At 37.7% G+C, this 22,682-nt stretch overlaps 1 protein-coding gene and 1 pseudogene across 3 annotated transcripts in view; one reads left to right on the forward strand and one right to left on the reverse strand.

Moving 5' to 3' along the window:
* The first annotated feature begins 1,895 nt into the window (after positions 1-1,895).
* Positions 1,896-3,606, forward strand: LOC128664602 (SUMO-activating enzyme subunit 2-like; annotated as a pseudogene).
* Positions 3,607-16,745: 13,139 nt separating this feature from the next.
* The window catches only part of TTI2 (TELO2 interacting protein 2), a 70,904-nt gene continuing 64,967 nt past the window's right edge, over positions 16,746-22,682 (reverse strand). For all 3 annotated transcript variants that reach the window (XM_053718043.1, XM_053718042.1, XM_053718041.1), the window contains one exon: positions 16,746-16,937. In XM_053718043.1, coding sequence (XP_053574018.1) covers positions 16,857-16,937 — 81 coding nt within the window. In that variant the 3' untranslated portion in view covers positions 16,746-16,856. The remainder of the gene's footprint in view (positions 16,938-22,682) is intronic.

A 22,682-nucleotide genomic window follows, 5' to 3' on the forward strand; every position in this document is an offset into this window, starting at 1 on the left:
GACATCACTCTCTGCCACATGGCGGGAGGCACACATTAAATTGCTGCATGGAGCATATTTCACCCCGGAGAAGGGCCACAGGATGCACAACTCGGATTTTGACAGATGCCCTAAATGCTTACTTCCTGCAGCTGATCTTAAACACATGTTTTGGCTTTGTCCAAAAATTAGAAAAGTGTGGGGTAAGCTAGAATACTGGCTAAATAATGTGCTGAAAATCTCCCCAGTGACCCTTTCCCTTTTCCAAATTATATTTTGTTTCAACAATTTAAATAAGTGTCACCCAAATGATAACATTGTATCCATGTCTATATTAGCAACCAGATACCTTATATGTAAAAAATGGAAAATGCGCTCTATACCTAGCATCTCTGAAATTCAGAACTGTTTGAAAAAACAGTGTGTATTGGAACAAAAGGATACAGATATAGATAACACAGAAGACATAAAGAATTTCTTTACTAAATGGGCTATGTACATTAAAACTCTCCCTGAAAATGAAATTGATTATATGATTTTTCCATTTCAAAATTCAGAGTTAGTGCTTCTAGGTGTTTGGTAGAGGGGGCGATGGGAGAGAATTCGAGAGAGGGTTACCCTTTCCCCCCCCCCTTTTTTTTTTTTTTTCTCTTTTTGTTATGGGGGGTTCATGGTTACAGGAAAATTGAGTGAATGATGATTAATGGATTATAAAATACCGCTGTGCAGAAACATAATATAGAGTAATAAGCTTACATTAAGGTTGGTAAGCTGACTGAATACCAGTGTAAATTACGATAATTACGTTATTGATTATATTTGCAATGAAAAGTGTTGTTGGATTTATGTTGTAAACACATTTAACTGGAAATTTTTAGGTTTATTTTTATGTTTGTTTTTTGTTTTTTGCACAGTGGAAAATAAATAAATATTTAAAAAAAAAAAAAAATTGCAAGCTTTTTCTAAATCATGAAAGAAAAAATGTGGGTTTCATGTCCTTTTAAGATTGATAAAGTAAAAATGATATTTTCGCAAGAAAACTAGATCAGCCGTTCGCTTGACATGGAAAAAAAAATTGCCCCAAAAATGTCTCTAGAATTTTGATAAATACTGGCGACATTTTTGACTAAACATATTGCGAACTATTGCGGAAATAATTGCGACTTTTTAGACGCATTTTTTCAGTGCTTGATAAATTTTGCCCTATTATATCTTAAATTTATGCATAATAAAAACGTGTATTGGAACATTTATTCATTTAGTAACAAGAAGTTTTCTCATGCAGTTTCCCTTAGGTATGTAGGATTATGAATGGCTACTAAATTGGATATTAATGAGGTTTGTAAGATCGGCAGGACATGTCTGATGAAACAGCCAGCATGGCTGAGAAACACGTAGCGGTCCTGCTTCGTAGGGGTATTGATTTTTTGGAATTATTCCCTTTCCCCTGGAATCTCCCAGACTGTATGATTTAGCACATTGGAGTGCTGCCTGTTTTTTGAGTATAAAGGCTATAGTCACTTTATCTGAAGAACTATATATGTGATGTTACGGGTTATATATCCTAGGTTACAATATTATTTAATTCTATCTCAGCAGTAACCTTCAACGTGTTATATAAATTTTACATAACAATATTTTTGATTAATGGAATTATGAATATTAATTAATCATAAAATTATCATCAGCAATATCAATTCTGATATGGTAGAATTTGTCAATACACTCCAGGGAAACGTTATATAATCTCTGTAGCGTATTCCAAAATGCTAATGAGATATCTAGAAATTATGATAATAAAATTATTATGAACGGGTCTTTGAGGCCGCGCCCCGCATTCTGTCTCCCGCTTTCTCTAGCGGTGGCTGAGCAATCATGTCTTTGACTGGAGCCCTGCGCATCGAGCGTACCGGGTGCCAGTTGTGGGGGCAGGAGGTATCGGCTGCAAGCTGCTAAAAAACCTGGTGCTGACGGGATTTACTAATCTAGATGTGATTGATCTGGATACAATTGATGTCAGCAATCTCACCAGGCAGTTTCTTTTCCAAAAGAAACATGTTGGGAGGTCAAAAGCTCAGGTGGCTAAGGAAAGTGTTCTGCAGTTCTGCCCTGAAGCTAACATCACAGCCTATCATGACAGTTTCATGAACCCAGACTACAATGTGGAATTCTTCAGCAATTCACACTTGTCATGAATGCTTTGGATAACAGAGCTGCTCAAAACCATGTGAATAGGATGTGTCTAGCAGCAGACATTCCTCTTATTGAGAGTGGAACTGCAGGCCATCTTGGACAAGTGACTTTTATCAAAAAGGGAGTTACAGAGTGCTATGAATGTCATCCAAAACCAGCCCAGACAACTTTCCCAGGCTGTACCATCCACAACACTCCATCTGAGCCCATTCACTGTATTGTGTGGGCAAAATATTTGTTCAACCAACTATTTAGTGAAGAAGATGCAGATCAAAAAGTTACCCCTGATACTGCTGATCCTGAGGCAGCCTGGGAGCCAACAGAAGCCGCTGAGAGAGCAAATGCATCCAATCAAGATGGGGACATCAAACGAGTTACTACAAAGCAGTGGGAAAAATCCACTGGTTATTATCCCATTAAACTGTTTAATAAGCTTTTCAAGGATGACATCCAATATCTTCTTACTATGGACAAACTTTGGAGAAAGTGGAAACCCCTTGTGCCGTTAAACTGGGCCACCTTACAAACTAAAGAAAAGTGTTCGTCAGAGCAGCAAAACTATGCTTCTGTCTGAGGCCTGAAAGACCAGCACTTCTGCGTCTAACCTCAGAATGTACATCTTCAGTATGAATATGCAGAGTAGATTTGATGTAAAATCGATGGCGGGGAACATTATTCCAGCTATAGCAACTACCAATGCAGTCATTTCTGGACTGATAGTGCTGGAAGGTCTGAAAATTCTTGAACAAACAGCCAAATCCACGAAAAAAACTGCTTGCACATTGGATCCACAAAACAGCAAATTGTTATGTATGTGCCAGTAGACCAGAAGTGACTGTGAAGCTAAATGTCCTGTAATGACTGCACAGTTACATTATGGACAAGATATTAAAAGATAAATTTGCCATGGTTGCACCTGATGTTCAAATTGAAAAGATAAGTATTGTACCTTTACCATCTTCAGAGATACGAGAAACAGATGCCAATAACCACAGGAAGCTATCAGAGTTTGGCATCCGGAATGGCAGTAGACTTTAGGCTGATGATTTTCTTCAAGATTACACACTTCTTATAAATATACTTCATAGTGAAATTTTGGAGAAAGATGTGGATTTTAAGTTGTAGGAGATGCTCCTGAAAAGGCACCCGAAAAGGAGCCTCAAAAACCAGCAGAAGCAACCTCTGGAGGTATAACAAAATGGAAGCGATGATGGAGCCCAACCATCAACATCCTCAGTAGACTCTGGTGATGAAAGTCCTTCATCCAGCAATTCTGATGACAATATGGAGAGTACAAGCATCAAGCGAAAACTGTCTGACAAAGAAGAACCAATCAGCACTAAAAGAAAGCATGTGGAGTCGCCAAGAGAAGATGATGATGATGATATCATAGAGCTTGACAGAGTATTCCTCAGAAAGCCTCCATTTTTATAATGCTGTGTGACTTATTGTGGTGTGTAGAATGTTTAGAACTAGACTGTTCATCTTAATGGGTTAGCCTCACTTCTCAAGGTTCATTTTTCCACATTGTGAAATCTATGTTTATTTATAAAGTTCATGTAACTGTTTGTATTCTGATGGGAGATAATAATTACTTCATTTGATGAAAGTGTTTTGCAAGTGGTTTAGTACAAAAAAACTGTGGTATTGCAAAGTATTTGGATTGCCATATTTATGTATTTTTTTTGTTACATTTAGTTTTGTTAGAAATTGAAGGGAATGTTCTGGAACTGTGTTCATTTTCCACAAATGTGCCGCATCAAGAAACTATTCAGTTTCAGTGGCCAATAATCCTGCATTGTAGGTTTTTCATGGCCTTTTTGAGGGTGATATGTATATTACTGTAAAACAGTTCACTTCTCTGTATTTTTTTAGCTTTTACTGCCGGATGTCAATGTTAAGCAATTTTTGTGCATTGTTCCAGGTTGTTTATATTTGATGATTTGTAAACCTCTTTAAAATATTAAGCAGGCCATATAGATATTTTAGATTAATTACTATGCACTAGATATTGTCTATTATCTCATGAATGGATGAAATATTTCTATAAATTAATCTTACCCCAAAATGAATCACTTAACAAAATCCCACATGAATCAATTTGTATTTAACCAGAAACACTTACTCCAATACCAAAATATGGACTACTAACTTAACAATGCTTAGTTAACAATATAACCAAATCTTTCAACACAAATTTTACCAAATCTCAATAAATCTAATAGAACTTCCAGAAAAATATAGTTAAACTATTTTCAACCCAATATAATCTATTATACTTAAACCCAGAGATTGTTACACAATACTACCAATTTAACATATACCAATTAATCTATCATGAGATAACTTCTTATTTATCCAAAATAAAACAAATTCTAAAATATCACAATTACAAATAATTTATGACATTAAAATACATAAATCCTTTCTTGATAATATTTAACACTAGTATACTTACTACCCTGGTCTAATCAATATTAAATATAAGAATAAGTTACCTTTTAATTCACGTAGTAATATGGAAAATCAATGGCACTACCTTAGGAATTGCTGTGTACACTGCTATATCTTACGGAAGTAATGATAGCAGGGAGGTGCTGTGTATTAAAGAGAAATTTGATTCACTAACAATAGGTGGAAAGGTTACCACCGATTGAAAAAAAGAATACACTTGTAGCACTCTCTAAATTCCTATAAATAAATGTAAGTCGTAAGTATAAGGTGTTGGTGAAACTGTGAACACAGGTACAAATTAAAACATAAGAACTTTATTAGATAATTTAAAAACCAGGGAATGTTAAAAAACGATGATCTGGCATCTAAAGACCTAAATATGATTGACTGGATAGCCAAGAATAGGAAGAAGCGTGTAAATGGTATTGGAACAGATAATACACTAAATATGTTGTGTCTATGACGTACAGGTCTATTCCAATATTTGCAAATTTCCTTGTTCACCTAATAATTGGCCTGAGTTCCCATGCGCTATTGCTGGTAGTATAGTATAGTATGTACAGGTAGCTATGCAGTTAAGTGAAATTTAGTTCATAAATATTATTCCAGTATCAGGCCCACACGTATTGCTGCTGAAGTGATCCAATATCACAAATTATACAGTTAGAGGTTAATAGTATATGCAGATGATCAGGTTAGTAGGCCTTATAGTGGTATAGTTGCAATTAAACTGTTACCATATAACTGATGTCTATGACAATGAATACACTATATGTATATAGTCTTATATGAGTCACTAATATTAAACATCAAAACACAAATTGAGTCTACAGAAGGTAACCATATATCAATAATGACTTAGTAACTCTTGTTATAATGAGTATATATTGTTAGAATTATACACCCACACATTTGCTGGGCTATTATCTTGAACAAAATTTCTCCAAGTGTAAGGTTTAGCACAGATGTTAATCTAATCTCTAAGTAGTAGTAGCAATAGTCTATCAATAGTTAATATGTAAGAATTATGCTCCAGCACTTATGCTAGATTATTACCCAAAACGAATGTCAAGGGTTGCAAAGTATAGCGCAAATATTATTCCTCCACTAAAGATTAAATTGTGGCTATGCAACTCAGTATACTTTAATTCAGAAAGATATTCTGGTTTCAGGCCTGCACTCTCCGCTGCATTACATTGTATACTAATATACTTATTTGTTTAAAGCAGTGAATAAAATGTTGCTATATACCTCCGTGAAAAACAGAATTTATGTTTACCTGATAAATTACTTTCTCCAACGGTGTGTCCGGTCCACGGCGTCATCCTTACTTGTGGGATATTCTCTTCCCCAACAGGAAATGGCAAAGAGCCCAGCAAAGCTGGTCACATGATCCCTCCTAGGCTCCGCCTTCCCCAGTCATTCGACCGACGTAAAGGAGGAATATTTGCATAGGAGAAATCATATGATACCGTGGTGACTGTAGTTAAAGAAAATAAATCATCAGACCTGATTAAAAAACCAGGGCGGGCCGTGGACCGGACACACCGTTGGAGAAAGTAATTTATCAGGTAAACATAAATTCTGTTTTCTCCAACATAGGTGTGTCCGGTCCACGGCGTCATCCTTACTTGTGGGAACCAATACCAAAGCTTTAGGACACGGATGATGGGAGGGAGCAAATCAGGTCACCTAGATGGAAGGCACCACGGTTTGCAAAACCTTTCTCCCAAAAATAGCCTCAGAAGAAGCAAAAGTATCAAATTTGTAAAATTTGGTAAAAGTGTGCAGTGAAGACCAAGTCGCTGCCTTACATATCTGATCAACAGAAGCCTCGTTCTTAAAGGCCCATGTGGAAGCCACGGCCCTAGTGGAATGAGCTGTGATTCTTTCAGGAGGCTGCCGTCCGGCAGTCTCATAAGCCAATCTGATGATGCTTTTAAGCCAAAAAGATAGAGAGGTAGAAGTTGCTTTTTGACCTCTCCTTTTACCAGAATAAACAACAAACAAGGAAGATGTTTGTCTGAAATCCTTTGTAGCATCTAAATAGAATTTTAGAGCACGGACAACGTCCAAATTGTGTAACAAACGTTCCTTCTATGAAACTGGATTCGGACACAAAGAAGGTACAACTATCTCCTGGTTAATATTTTTGTTGGAAACAACCTTCGGAAGAAAACCAGGCTCAGTACGTAAAACCACCTTATCTGCATGGACCAGATAGGGCGGGGAACACTGCAGAGCAGATAACTCAGAAACTCTTCTAGAGGAAGAAATTGCAACCTAAAACAAAACTTTCCAAGATAATAACTTAATATCTACGGAATGTAAGGGTTCAAACAGAACCCCTTGAAGAACTGAAAGAACTAGATTAAGACTCCAGGGAAGAGTCAAAGGTCTGTAAACAGGCTTGATTCTAACCAGAGCCTGAACAAACGCTTAAACGTCTGGCACAGCTGCCAGCCTTTTGTGAAGTAAAACAGATAAAGCAGAGATCTGTCCCTTCAGAGAACTCGCAGAAAATCCTTTCTCCAAACCTTCTTGTAGAAAGGAAAGAATCTTAGGAATTTTTATCTTGTTCCATGGGAATCCTTTAGATTCACACCAACAGATATATTTTTTCCATATATTATGGTAAATTTTTCTAGTTACAGGCTTTCTAGCCTGAATAAGAGTATCTATTACAGAATCTGAAAACCCACGCTTTGATAAAATCAAGCGTTCAAACTCCAAGCAGTCAGTTGGAGGAAAACCAGATTCGGATGTTCGAATGGACCCTGAATAAGAAGGTCCTGTCTCAAAGGTAGCTTCCATGGTGGAGCCGATGACACATTCACCAGGTCTGCATACCAAGTCCTGCGTGGCCACACAGGAACTATCAAGGTCACCGAAGCCCTCTCCAGATTGATCCTGGCTACCAGCCTGGAAATGAGAGGAAACGGTGGGAATACATAAGCTAGGTTGAAGATCCAAGGTGCTACTATTGTATCCAATAGAGTCGCCTTGGGATCCCTGGATTTGGACCCGTAACAAGGGACCATGAAGTTCTGACGAGAGGCCATCAGAACCATGTCTGGAATGCCCCATAATTGAGTTAGTTGGGCAAAGATTTCCAGATGGAGTTCCCACTCCCCCGGATGCTCCTCCATCGCCAGGGAACTCCTTGTTACCCCCTGATGGTTGATATATGTAACAGTCGTCATGATGGCTGATTGAAACCTTATGAATTTGGCCTTTGCTAGTCGAGGCCAAGCCTTGAGAGCATTGAATATCGCTCTCAGTTCCATTATGTTTATCGGGAGAAGAGAGTCTTCCCGAAACCATAGACCCTGAGTTTTCAGGGGTTCCCAGACCGCGCCCCAGCCCACCAGACTGGCGTCGGTCGTGACAATGACCTATTCTGGTCTGCGGAAGCTCATTCCCTGTGACAGGTTGTCCAGGGTCAGCCACCAACGGAGTGAACCTCTGGTTATTTGATCTACTTGTATCGTCGGAGACAAGTCTGTATAATCCCCATTCCACTGTCTGAGCATGCACAGGTGCAATGGTCTTAGATGAATTCGTGCAAAAGGAACTATGTCCATTGCCGCAACCATCAAACCTATTACTTCCATGGACTGCGCTATGGAAGGAAGAAGAACAGAATGAAGTACCTGACAAGAGCTTAGAAGTTTTGATTTTCTGGCCTCTGTCAGAAAAACCTTCATTTCTAAGGAAACTATTATTGTTCCCAAGAAGGGAACTCTCGTTGACGGGGACAGAGAACTTTTTTCTATGTTCACTTTCCACCTGTGAGAACTGAGAAAGGCTAGGACAATGTCCGTATGAGCCCTTGCTTTTGACAGAGACGACACTTGAATCAGGATGTCGTCCAAGTAAGGTACTACTGCAATGCCCCTTGGTCTTAGCACCGATAGAAGGGACCCTAGTACCCTTTTGAAAATCCTTGGAGCAGTGGCTAATCCGAATGGAAGTGCCACAGGTAATGCTTGTCCAGAAAGGCGAACCTTAGGAACCGAAAATGTTCCTTGTGGATAGGAATACGTAGGTACGCATCCTTTAAGTCCACCGTGGTCATGAATTGACCTTCCTGGATGGTAGGAAGGAACGTTCGAATGGTTTCCATTTTGAATGATGAAACCCTTAGAAACTTGTTTAGAATCTTGAGATCTAAAATAGGTCTGAATGTTCCCTCTTTTTTGGGAATTATGAACAGGTTGGAGTAAAAACCCATCCCTTGTTCTCCTAATGGAACAGGATGAATCACTCCCATGCTTAACAGGTCTTCTACACAGTGTAAGAATGCCTGTTCGAAGATAATTGAGACCCGTGGAACCTTCCCCTTGGGGGTAGTTCCCTGAATTCCAGGAGATAACCTTGGGAAACTATTTCTAGCGCCCAAGGATCCTGAACATCTCTTGCCCCAGCCTGAGCAAAGAGAGAAAGTCTGCCCCCCACCAGATCCTTCCCAGATCGGGGGCCAACACTTCATGCTGTTTTGGTAGCAGTGGCAGGTGACTTGGCCTGCTTACCCTTGTTCCAGCCTTGCATCGGCCTCCAGGCTGGCTTGGTTTGAGAAGTATTACCCTCTTGCTTAGAGGGTGTAGAATTTGAGGCTGGTCCGTTTCTGCGAAAGGGACGAAAATTTGGCTTCTTTTTAGCCTTAAAAGACCTATCCAGAGGAAGGGCGTGGCCCTTTCCCCCAGTGATGTCTGAAATAATCTCTTTCAAGTCAGGGCCAAACAGTGTTTTACCCTTGAAAGGGATGTTAAGCAAAAGCGCTCTGCGCGCCACGATAGCAAACCCTGAATTATTCGCCGCTAATCTAGCTAATTGCAAAGCGGCATCTAAAATAAAAAAGAGTTAGCCAATTTAAGAGCTTGAACTCTGTCCAAAACCTCCTCGTACGAAGATTCTTTATTGAGCGACTTTTCTAGTTCTTCGAACCAGAAACACGCAGCCGTAGTGACAGGAACAATGCATGAAATTGGTTGTAGAAGGTAACCTTGCTGAACAAACATCTTTTTAAGCAAACCCTCTAACCTTTAATCCATAGGATCTTGAAAACACAACTATCTTCTATAGGAATAGAAGTGCGTTTGTTTAGAGTAGAAACCGCCCCCTCGACCTTGGGGACTGTATGCTATAAGTCCTTTCTGGGGTCGACTATAGGAACTAATTTCTTAAATATAGGGGGAGGACAAAAGGTATGCCGGGCCTTTCCCACTCCTTATTTACTATGTCCGCCACCCGCTTGGGTATAGGAAAAACATCGGGGGGCACCGGAACCTCTAGGAACTTATCCATCTTACCTAATTTCTCTGGAATGACCAAATTGTCACAATCATCCAGAGTAGATAATACCTCCTTAAGTAGTGCGTGGAGATGTTGAAATTTAAATTTAAAAGTTACAATATCAGGTTCTGCTTGTTGAGAAATTTTCCCTGAATCTGAAATTTCTCCCTCAGACAAAACCTCCCTCCTGGCCCCTTCAGATAGGTGTGAGGGTTTGTCAGAACAGATATCATCAGCGTCCTCTTGCTCTTCAGTATTTAAAACAGAGCAATCACGCTTTCTCTGATAAGTAGGCATTTTGGAAAAAATGCATGCAATAGAATTATCCATTACAGCCATTAATTGTTGTATGGTAATAAGTATTGGCGCACTAGATGTACTAGGGGCCTCTTGTGTGGGCAAAACTGGTGTAGACACAGAAGGGGATGATGCAGTACCATGCTTACTCCCCTCATTAGAGGAATCATCTTGGGCAATATCATATCTATGGCATTATTATCCCTACTTTGTTTGGACATTATGACACAAATATATCACATATATTTAAATGGGGAGACACATTGGCTTTCATACATATAGAACATCGTTATCTGATGGTTCAGACATGTTAAACAGGCTTAAACTTGTCAACAAAGCACAAAAAACGTTTTACAATAAAACCGTTACTGTCCCTTTAAATTTCAAACTGAACACACTTTATTACTGAATATGTGAAAAAGTATGAAGGAATTGTTCAAATTTCACCAAAATTCTAGCCTTAAAAGTATTGCACACCAAATTTGAAAGCTTTAACCCTTAAAATAACGGAACCGGAGCCGTTTTTACATTTAACCCCTATACAGTCCCAGGTATCTGCTTTGCTGAGACCCAACCGAGCCCAGAGGGGAATACGATACCAAATGATGCCTTCTATAAGCTTTTTCAGTGGTTCTTAGCTCCTCACACATGCATCTGCATGCCATGCTTTCCAAAAACAACTGCGCATTAGAGGCGCGAAAATGAGGCTCTGTCTATGACTAGAAAAGGCCCCCAGTGAAAAAGGTGTCCAATACAGTGCCTGCCGTTTTTATTAAAACAATCCCCAAGATTTAACAACTATTAAAAGTAATAATCTGCCAAATATACTTAGTAAAGTAATCGTTTTAGCCCAGAAAAATGTCTACCAGTTTTTTAAGCCCTAATGAAGCCCTTTATTCTTTTACTTAAACTAAGAAAATGGCTTACCGGTTCCCATAGGGAAAATGACAGCTTCCAGCATTACCGAGTCTTGTTAGAAATGTGTCATACCTCAAGCAGCAAAAGTCTGCTCACTGTTTCCCCCAACTGAAGTTAATTCCTCTCAACAGTCCTGTGTGGAAACAGCCATCGATTTTAGTAACGGTTGCTAAAATCATTTTCCTCTTACAAACAGAAATCTTCATCTCTTTCCTGTTTCAGAGTAAATAGTACATACCAGCACTATTTTAAAATAACAAACTCTTGATTGAAGAATAAAAACTACATTTAAACACCAAAAAACTCTAAGCCATCTCCGTGGAGATGTTGCCTGTACAACGGCAAAGAGAATGACTAGGGAAGGCGGAGCCTAGGAGGGATCACGTGACCAGCTTTGCTGGGCTCTTTGCCATTTCCTGTTGGGGAAGAGAATATCCCACAAGTAAGGATGACGCCGTGGACCGGACACACCTATGTTGGAGAAATAGCTATATAAACAGTTAAATAATATGCCCGCATATATATTTGGGCTCCTAAGATACTCTGATAACACACAATAGCTATATCAGTATTAAATAGTACGCCCACACATATTGCTGGGCTCCTGTAGTAGTCAAATAACACACAATAGCTATATAAATAGTTAAATAGTACGCCCACACATTTTGCTGGGTTTCCTATAATAATCAATAACACATAGTTAAAATGTAGAAGCTGGTACTCAAGATAGATGAACAAGCTAGTAAACCTTATAATGGCATATCCAGTAGGTTAATCTGAAAATGGTCTAGTGCCAGATACAATTAAAACTATAGGAGAATTCCTTGACTTCTTCCTCCTGCCCTTCACATGTTTCGCCGAGTTGGCTTTCTCAAAAGGGTGAAGCGCGCCGGCTTCTGCGGGAATTTAAAGGCTGTGAACACTCGCGATGTCCATTATCATGACGTCACAAATTAAGACGATCTGGTTTGAATCATAGGCATCCTAGCTAGTGCCTATGATCCAAATATGCATATTGAGTCATATAGTTATATTTATTTGTACAATTCGAAATGGGAAACTTATTTGATTGAATTACCTTTATGTAGTGTAACTAAATTGTCTGTTTGTAATGTATTTGCTGATTTGAGATTCGATGTTTGGAGAAGAAGGTCGTGAATTATAATAAAAGACAGTAAAGTATGCTAAGTGGTTTACTTTATTCCATAAACATAAATTAAGTTGATTATTAATAACTAGTACTAAAGCCCGTGTACACGGGCCATTTTTTGCAGTACAGCGGTCCCACCCCTTGCTCTCTCCCCCCTCTCTTTTGCGCTCTCTCTCCCCTCTTTGGCTCTCTCCCCCCTTTCTTTTGCTCTCTCTGCCCCCTCTTTGGCTCGCTTTCCTCTTTTGCTCTCTCTCTTCCCCCTCTTTGGCTCCCCCCCTTCCCTTTGGCTCTCTCCCCCCTCTCTTGCTCCCTCTCTGGCTCTGTCTTTCACCCTTTGCCTCTCTGGCCACGCCCCCATCGGGGCACCCCGCCCGACCACGCCCCATTGCGGCAACACCCCCATCGTGACGCTCCCGTTCGCCACGCCCCCTGACACTCTGCTTCAGCCTTGCTCTGTGCTGAGTGCTGAGCGTCAGGATCCAAACGGCCAGGTATGTTTGTCACGTGCAGTCTCTACTGCGCATGACTGCATCTGACAAACATACTTGGCCATTTATTATATAGGATATATTAGCCTACATATTTAAAGTATAATAGCTATTATAATATATTCTGCAAATATATTATTTATAAAGAGCATCTTCTATTTATTAGGATAAGTGAGAAAAGAGAGAAAAAAAAGGAGAAAGGATGTGCACAAACTGTGAACTAGTGTTAAGTGTCTTTGTTCACTTATGTTTGTGAGTAAATCATGTGTCATGTATAGCTACTAGTGACGGGGACAATACAAAAAAATATTGGTTATATAATAGTAGAATAATATTAGTAAACAAAACCATGTGATTAGTTTGTATGTTTTTATCTCCTATCGATATAAGGGATGTGATATGCCCACAATAGAATGTGTTTTTATAAATGCTTATAGATCATATATCCCTACAAGTGATTGTGTTATCATAAGACAAAAAAAAAGCAACAAAAATTCCAAATGTGAAAGTGATATTAAAGTGTCAGTAAACATTAAAAATAATGTTATATAATTCTGCACATAGTGCAGAATTATATAACATTATATTAGCGCAAACGTTTTAAAACAAAATTTCCCCTTTGAATTTTAAAAAAAACCTGCTGTTTTTACACACCCGCTCTCTGTGATCTTCTGGGCCGGTCTGTTTTTTTCAAACAGCGCATCGGGCCAGCTGTATAGTCACAGCCCGGCCGCGCCATAGCACTCGGTGCAACTCGCTCCTGCTGTCTGACAGAGCAGGAGCGAGCTGCACTTAGTGCTATGGCGCGGTCGGGCCGGGCTGTGACTATACAGCTGGCCCAATGCGCTGTTTGAAAAAACCAGACCCGCTCAGAAGATCACAGAGAGCGGGTGTGTAAAACAGCAGGTTTTTTTTAAAATTCAAAGGGGAAATTTTGTTTTAAAACGTTTGCGCTAATATAATGTTATATAATTCTGCACTATGTGCAGAATTATATAACATTATTTTTAAGGTTTACTGTCCCTTTAAGTACATTCATGTGGTTAAATTAAACGATTGTGTATCGCTTTAATATAAAGAATGTGTATTGGTCTAACAGTTAGAGGTCCTTATCTAAGACAATCTAATATATAATAATACCATTAGTTTGTATTGTTGGTGATTAACGTGGTTAATTTAGAAATATCTCTTTGATAGATATAGGTCGAGATAACGCTATTATGAACTTATAAAAAAGAAAAATAATTATTATTTTCATTTAGTCCGTGTGGCTGAACGGAATTCAATAAATAGATCGACTTTGTTTCTGCTTTTATAACTCACATTCCAAATTGCCCCCTCTAATTCCCAAATCTATTTTTTTGTAAAACCTTTTAATTCACAGCTGCAGCTATACTATGCTATAACGAATTTCTTTGCTAAGGCCTATTTACTATATAAAAGAAATTAAATGCACATACATTACAAGATAACCAAATTGAGAGTTTCAGCTTCCAGATATTCGATTGGTCATACTTGAAGAAATATTCAACTTATTTTGCAAGGTTACAGGTCACAGAGTATCTCTCTTGTCCACAGAGAGTGTTCCAGCCAGGAGTCAGAGAAAGTATAGGCCCAAAATGTGTGTATCTCTCTCTTACAAAGTAAGTCTCTCCTCTCTTGCATAGAGTGAAAGCCTATATCAGTCATAAGCAACTCCTTCATTCTCTAATCATTCCAATAGGATCTGGTTACACACTTTTCTCTCGTTGGCTTACTGGTAATGCCACTCTCTTAACAGCAAAACCTTTTAGCTCTAGTACTAGTTTTAGCCCATTGGGGGAACAACAAACAGGAATGGGAATGAGACATGTAAATTTTTAAAATATTCTGTTTCTCAATTACAGGGATTATATATATATATATATATATATATATATATATATATATAAAATATCTATTTAATGCATTCATAATTTCCTAGCTTTAATAAACTATATGTTCAATACATGGCCTATCAAATCTAACTGAGCACGTATTTAAAAGTCCAAACATGGGTACATTTAGAATACATATATACACATGATATATATTTCCTAGCAGTCTGATTTGATCAATCATATAGCCATATTAATAAGTAATTATATTCTTAATTATTTGCTCTTCATAGAATCATAGCATTTAATATCCTGGTATTACATTGCATTTTTGAGCATCTCTCTATATTCCATACATAACTGCAATAGTAGTTGGAACCATAATTACTATATATATATATATATATATTATATATATATATATATATATATCCATTATTATTTACTATATGATATATATATATATATATATTTTATTTGAAGTCATTCCTTAATAAAGTACAGGAATATGGTCTCATATCTATGAAAAACAAAAACAAATGTATTTTAATTCTGACACAGTTAAACATTTTAAATATACAGTTATATATTCACTTTACCTCATATTTAGTATATTATATAAGCCTTAGACATATTTCCCCGATCCATATACATACTGGTACATTCACCCAATCCTGCCAATTATGGATATTCAAATATCAGTTCAGACTGAATGTCTGTTGTCTACAGGGGGCATCCTGAATTAGGTATCAGGGCAATTATTTTAATTGAGTTATTTGAAATACATCAAAGTGCAGTCTGTATATTGAGTGTAGAGAGGTTTGTCTGCTTTGAACTCTGATGTGTAATCAGCAGAGAGTGGTGGTGTCACCCAATTTCTGACATCAGACTTGCAATACAAATGAATGTATCTAGCAATGGTCAGAGCATGTCCAAGTTTAATATTTAATATATACATTATTTTATCTTATCATATATGTGTATATATATATATATATATATATATATATATGATCTAATGTCACTTAGCAATACCCTGACATGCTGCACTAGGAGGCGCCATCTTTTTTTTGTAGAATGGAACGGGTGTATGAATAAGAAGTGCTACCGAAGTTCCTGTTGGTTCACCTGAGATCCTGGTCTGCAAAGGACTATTATTGTAACCAAGACTTGCTTTTGAACATTGTTTTGATTTTCTTCATATTGATAAGTGCGTCTCCTAATTTCCTTGGCTTGGTTCTTTTGGAATTTGTGATTGTAGGATGGATACTACACTGTGAAGAAGGGGAGGAGAAATAGTTTATGATGTTAGCGTGCCAAAAACATATATCCCCCTGTGAGGTACTAGAGACTGTTTCCTGAATATTTTCCAGTCCAACTATAAATGAGCAGAATAATGGATGAGATTGTCACTTATTTAGTAGTACATCCACTATTACTATAGGTTTTTGGCACAAAATGATCTGCTTCTTTATTCCTGACTGCAGTGTTGACCCTTGGGCAGCCACACTAGTAAGGACACACAGACAGATAAGTGAGTACCTCAATACTGAGGGCGCTTTAAGAGTGGACATTCATGCTTACTAGGACACAGGTCAGTCAGTTCCAGTTGGCAATGGTGTATAAATTAACATAGTAAAGAAATATTTCTTTATTTTTTTTAATACACTAAGAAAGTACAGACAAAAGTCGGGAAAAGAAGAAAGTTAAAGGGATAGGAAAATAAAAATTAAATTTGCATGATTCAGATAGAGCATGTTATTTTAAGACACTAAATTCACTTCTATTTTCAAATATTCTTTTTCAACAATGGATGCCAAGAGTACAAAGTACATATCCTACTCTAGTGGGAGCTAGCTGGTAATTTATCTCTTGTTATTGGCTGACTATATTTGTTCAGTTTATGCATTGCTTCTCCTTCAGCAAAGGATATTAAGGGAATGAAGCAGATTTGATAATAGAAGGAAATTGGAAGTTTGTTTAAAATGGTATGTTCTATCTGAATCATGAAAGAAAGAAATTGGGGTTCCTGTCCCTTTAAAAGAAGAATAATCTACATATAACTTGAAAAAGAAAAAACTGAAAACCATGGAAAGCTTAAAAAAAAAAATCTCACTGATTTAATCGGTTTATTGTAAGTTCAAAATATACAGTGTAAAACATTTAATTTAGGAATAATGGAACGATAATAAGGTATGTGAAGCGGTGGATTTGCCATAAACTTGTTTAGGACTCTTGCTGCACTCTCTCTATGCACTGTACTAGGTAACGTTCTTTGCAAACAGAGGAGATTCCAGCCAGGGTAACCTATGACGAAGAAATAGCTAATTAGAGTTGTTTTCCTATAATGAATGTAAACTTATAGTATTAACATGTTTGAAGTAAATAACAGAGAATATTTTTATTATCTATTTCGTAAAACAGCATTATACATCAAAGTGCTGCACTTCACATATGCATCCATCTTGCAGCCCAGCCAAAAAGTCCAGAGAGCAAACATACATCAATGTGGTTTATTTTCTCAGAACTATTAAAGATAACTAAGTATAATACAATGAAAGGTATTATTATTATTATTATACTAGCAACTGTGCAAGATTAAAAGTGCTTTATCATTATGGGTCACCACTGCTGTATCCTCATATTTACTATAATCTATTGCTTATATACCCTTTTACTATTATCATTGTTTATTTATAAAGCGCCAACATATTACGCAGTGTTGTAACATTAAATGGGCAGTCTACTAAAAAATTGTTTAAAAGGATAGATGAGCCCTTTATTACTCATTCCCCAGTTTTGCTTAATTATATTATACTTTTTACCTCTATGATTACCTGTATCTAAGTCTCTGCTAAGATGCACTGAGAATGCCCCTTATCTCAGCGATTTTTTCAAAATTGCATTTTAGACATGGTTCATGCAAACTCCACTGGAGTGAGCACAGTGTTGATTATGCAAAGCTTGGGAATGGTTAGTAAAGGTGTTATCTGTCCCTTTAAGTATACTGTAGTGGAGTACATAAAATACATTATTATAAATAATAAAGGGTAGAGAGGCCCTGCTGTAAACAATCTTTACGTAAGATGATCACTGCAAGCTGTAAACAATCTTTACATAAGACAATCAACAGGACACGATGACTCGTGAGCTTACATTCTAAGTACATTGTAAAGTTCACAGGATAGACATCTTAAAGTAAGTTGAATACATCCCTGAACAGCTATGTTTTTAAGGAACACTTGAAGCTTTGGAGACTAGAGGCAAGTCTGACAGAGCGAGGCAAGGAATTCCATATAATAGGTGCAGTTTTGTAAAAGTCTTGCAGAGGAGAGTGTGAGAAAGTAATGACAGATGAGAAAAGAAGTTGGTCATAGGCAGATTGGATGGGCAGGTTGGGGAGTATTTGCAGACAAGGGCAGAAATATAGGAGGGTACAGTGAAGTGTATTGGCAGATAGATTAATCAGATGTGGAAGGATTTGAAACTCTGAAAAAAAAAGCCAAGACTGAAAGAATGAAAAGACAAAAACAGTTTTTATAAGATCCTTCCAGTTGAATTTCAAATGGACAAATATACAACAAAAAGCTACTAAAAAAAGTTTTGAAAATTCAAATATTACTGTGCAGAGCCAGCCCATTTTTGGTTCAGCACCATGGATAGTGCTTGCTGACTGGTGGTTACATTAAGCCACCAATCAGCAAGCTCTACCCAGGTGCAGAACCAAAGATGGGCTGGCTCCTAAGCTTGCATTCCTGCTGTTCAAATAAAGATACAAAGAGAACAAAGAAAACTGATAATAGGAGTAAATTATATAGTTGCTTAAAATTGCATGCTCTATCTGAATCATGAAAGAACACATTTTGGGTTCAGTATCACTTTAAAGCTGCTTGCTAAATGTTTCTATGTTTGACATTTGACTTACAATTTTGCCACCCACCTTATTAACAATTATCAAGAGTTTATATGTACCTAAATCTATAGGCCAACAGATAGCCCATCACACACCTCACCTAACCCTGCGCATACACAAACTATAGTTATGAAGAAAAAGCTCTTTGCAATCAATGAAACTGGAAAACATGTCTGATAACATATCTGTGTTTTTTGTTTTCCACTTCCTGTCATTGAACATACTGCTATGTTCCTCTTTACATTTCTATGCAACTAGAACTACTCCTATTGTTTTCTGTCTCTGCTCCCTCATACAAAACTTACATTCCATCCTAACTTATAGAGCACAAGTTGAAGAGTTACTCTCTGTGGTGCATTTTGTATAAATGTTACCTTGCTATGACTGTTGCTCTAAGGCTTCTTTACTAACATTTTGTTTAAATCATATTATTTTGACTCTAAGGGCCCCATTTATCAAATCCTCAACTGAAAACTTGCTATAATTAAGTGTCAAATTACATGCAAAATAAACTACTCATGTTTCATGTTGTCAATTTATAAAAAGAATTGTACAAATCGATTTAAAAAGGGACATTGTAAACTAGATTTTTCTTTACATACATAAAATTATCAATTATAATACCATTTTGGAGCATTATTTAACCCCTTAAAGTGAATGTCAATTTTGATGCTAAAGTGCCCGGTTTTTAAAAATTCAATTAAAAACAGGGGCACCAAAATCTACAAAAAAAACAAACAAAAAAACTTAACTTTTAAACTTGACAGCCGCTCCAGCTTCCTCCACCCATCGCAAAGCCTCTTCCTGGGTCTAAAATGAGGAATCCGGCTTTCTCCAATCACGGCGTTGAATCAGACACGGATTCCCCCGGGGGAGAAGCCGTGATTGGAGGATGACCTATCCATCATTTCTGACGTCAGAAATGGCTTGCAACAACCGGAGAAAGCTGAAGCTGCTGTCAAGATTAAAAGGTAAGTTTTTTTTTTTCACAACAGGAGTGAAATGTAAATTTTGATGAATTAAAAGTGCCCCTGTTTTTAATCAAATTTTTAAAAACCGGGCACTTTAGCATCAAAATTGACATTCACGTTAAGGAGTGGGCATTTCAGACTAAAACTTCCCTAGAAGACCAGAGTATTTTTAGCATTTTTGTTATCATTACATTTAAACAGAAATAGATCCATTTTTTATATTTACCTATCAAAACTATAAGACAAGGGTGCTGATGTGTTGGGGGAAAGGGTGGTAGCACGTTTAGAGAATCTTTTAAACTAGGCAAAGGGGGGGAGGGTCAGATAGAACACAATAGAACAGAGGGATCAGTCTGTAAATATGTCACTCCCTTAATATCTCAAGGAAGGGATGACTTAAGAAATGTCACATTAGGAAGTATGGATTAAAGAACACCAAGTAGCAGCAAAAAGCCCATGAAAATTAAATGTATGACAACAAATGCAAGAAGCATGACAGGTAAAATGGGGGAGCCGACGCTCTTAGTTGCAGAAGAGGACTATGATGTTATCAGTATAACTGAAACTTGGTGGGATGATTCACATGACTGGGCAGTTAACTTAGAGCGGTATACTTTATTTAGGAGGGACAGGAATAATAAAAGGGGTGGAGGAACTGCATGTATATTAAACCTAACCTTAAACCTACAATAAGGGAATATATTTATGCTACAGGTGTAGAGACCCTGTGGGTTGAAATAAACAGTGGGGGGAAAAATCCCAAATGTGTTAAAGGTATATTCACAGTATTCTGAAAAAGGCTTGGTAAGGGTCTTCAACCCCATTTTTCCAATACTGTGCATATCCAATTAACTTATTTGGTAAAGTTTCGTCTTTTGTGATCTCTACACACACACACACACTATATATATATATATATATATATATATATATATATATTATATATATATATATTATATATATATATATACACACACACACATACATACACACACACACACACATATATACACATACACACACACATTATACATATATATATATATATATATATATATATATAGTAGAGTAGAAAACAGCACTCTCTGGACTTAAATTCAAACAGATAGTTTAATAGGTAACGTTTCGGGGAATGCTCCCCTTCATCAGACCATCAACATACAAGTGAATCAAACATTTAAACCTACATAGACCCCTCCCCTTAGTGCAAAAACCTGGTTGTCATAGCAACCAAACATACAGTGCATAGTAAATACAAATAGTCAAGCAATAATCACATCGCAGACCCCAAATAAATAAATAGTCATTATATCTGGGCAGCTATACAAAGAGCCATTGGTAAATGTTATATATATCAGTGCATCCAGTCCCATACCAGATGTTACTGAATGGTATATAAGGAAAAAACAGGATAAAATTCAGCATCAGGCTGTATAAACCCATTCAACACAGTTTACAAATAGTCACATCCCAGAACCCCAAAATTCAGTAATATTCATAAATGGGCAGCTAAACAAAGAGCCATTAGTAAATGTCATATAAGTGAGCGCATTTAGCCCCATATCAGATGATAACATAGACTACAGTACAGCATCAGGCTGTATAAACATATTCTAATCAACAGCATTTACAGGCCGGTGAACAAACGTCCCAAATAGTACATTGCAATACTACCTGCCTCAAGACCCTAAAGCGGTCCTGTAATGCACATAATGTAGATACAGTAGTAATGAACTCTAACATTAATCCGGCATTCATAATCCTAATACAAGGGTTGAACAATAACATCACTCTCCTTTACTTGTTAAAATACAAGTTAACAGCTGTAAAAATAAAAAAAGAGTAGTAATCATCCTACCGGATCCTAACTGTAGCCCAGACGTGTCATCCCGTGTGGTAGTGTCAGAAGCAGGCCTATGCAACTGTTTACAGAATACATCGTGTATCGCACAGGTTAGAAGTGCGCATGCGTATCGCCCCGGGGAGGTCCGCCCCCGAAAACCAAACAGCGTGACTATTGGCTCTAATAGACAAGCCCCTACAAGAATATATGTAAAATTATGCCCAACGTGTACTGGCGCAAATGTAATGTAAACAAGAAAGCTACTACAGTGACACAGCGCTTGGGCTTCCATATGAGAGATTCGGATATTAAAAAATGTAACAGTGTAACTAAATGTGGATGGTCAGGGGCAAATAAACATTATCCAATAGGCAAGTTCATACCTCAGGTTACTGAGTGACTCAGCCCGTATTACGTAAAGGCCCCCACAGAGGATAAGTGCAGATTAATACAAAAGTTATCAGAACGCTCAGCTCTGGTGTCTACATTCTGATTGGCCCTAATGGGACAAGGCCCACCGCAAACCAGGTTAGGTCAAATCTCGCTTAACACATATGTTCCATGATTCAGTGTTATAGTACATTACCACAGAAACCAACATGAACAAGGTTCACTCATTCTTGCAGGTCAGATAGTCATAATACCACCAGCTACAAGGATAATATGACATGTTTAACCAACAGAATAGCATAGTTTGTTAATAAACAGGGAGAAGTCAGAACAACAATATGTAAACGGAATAACTTCTCCAGGACACTATATAGTCAAATGTCACTACTGGCAGCAGGGAGAATACTCCCAAAGCACCCCAAATGTTAGGTAAGCAAGGATAGGGCACAAATATATGAGGAAAGTGTAATGAGTGCAACCACATCCACTTAGTCAGATGAGATGCACAATACATTGATGCACATGCTGCAGTCAAATAATCAACAATCAGATCAAATCATAAAAAACAGTGCCAGTCTATTCTCATATTCAAACCTCTGGGGTGTATGGTGTCCAATTTGAAGATCCACTCTGCTTCTTTTTGTAGGAGACGTGTGTCCCTATCACCACCCCTAGGAAGTGGGGGTACGTGGTCAATAAGCTTAAATCTAAGGTCAGCAACAGAGTGACCCTTCTCCATGAAATGTCTGGCCACCGGCTGATCACTCTTCCCTTTTTCAATTGCTGTCCGGATTGCACTCCTATGGTTGGCCATTCTTTTCTTGATGTCGTCAGAGGTTTTACCGATGTAAAAAAGTCCACAGCTGCAATTCAACATATATACCACAAATTTCGTGGTGCACGTAAGATAGTGCTTAATCTTGTAGCTTGTATTG

Source organism: Bombina bombina, chromosome 6 (genome assembly GCF_027579735.1).
Source record: "Bombina bombina isolate aBomBom1 chromosome 6, aBomBom1.pri, whole genome shotgun sequence".
Lineage (NCBI taxonomy): Eukaryota > Metazoa > Chordata > Amphibia > Anura > Bombinatoridae > Bombina > Bombina bombina.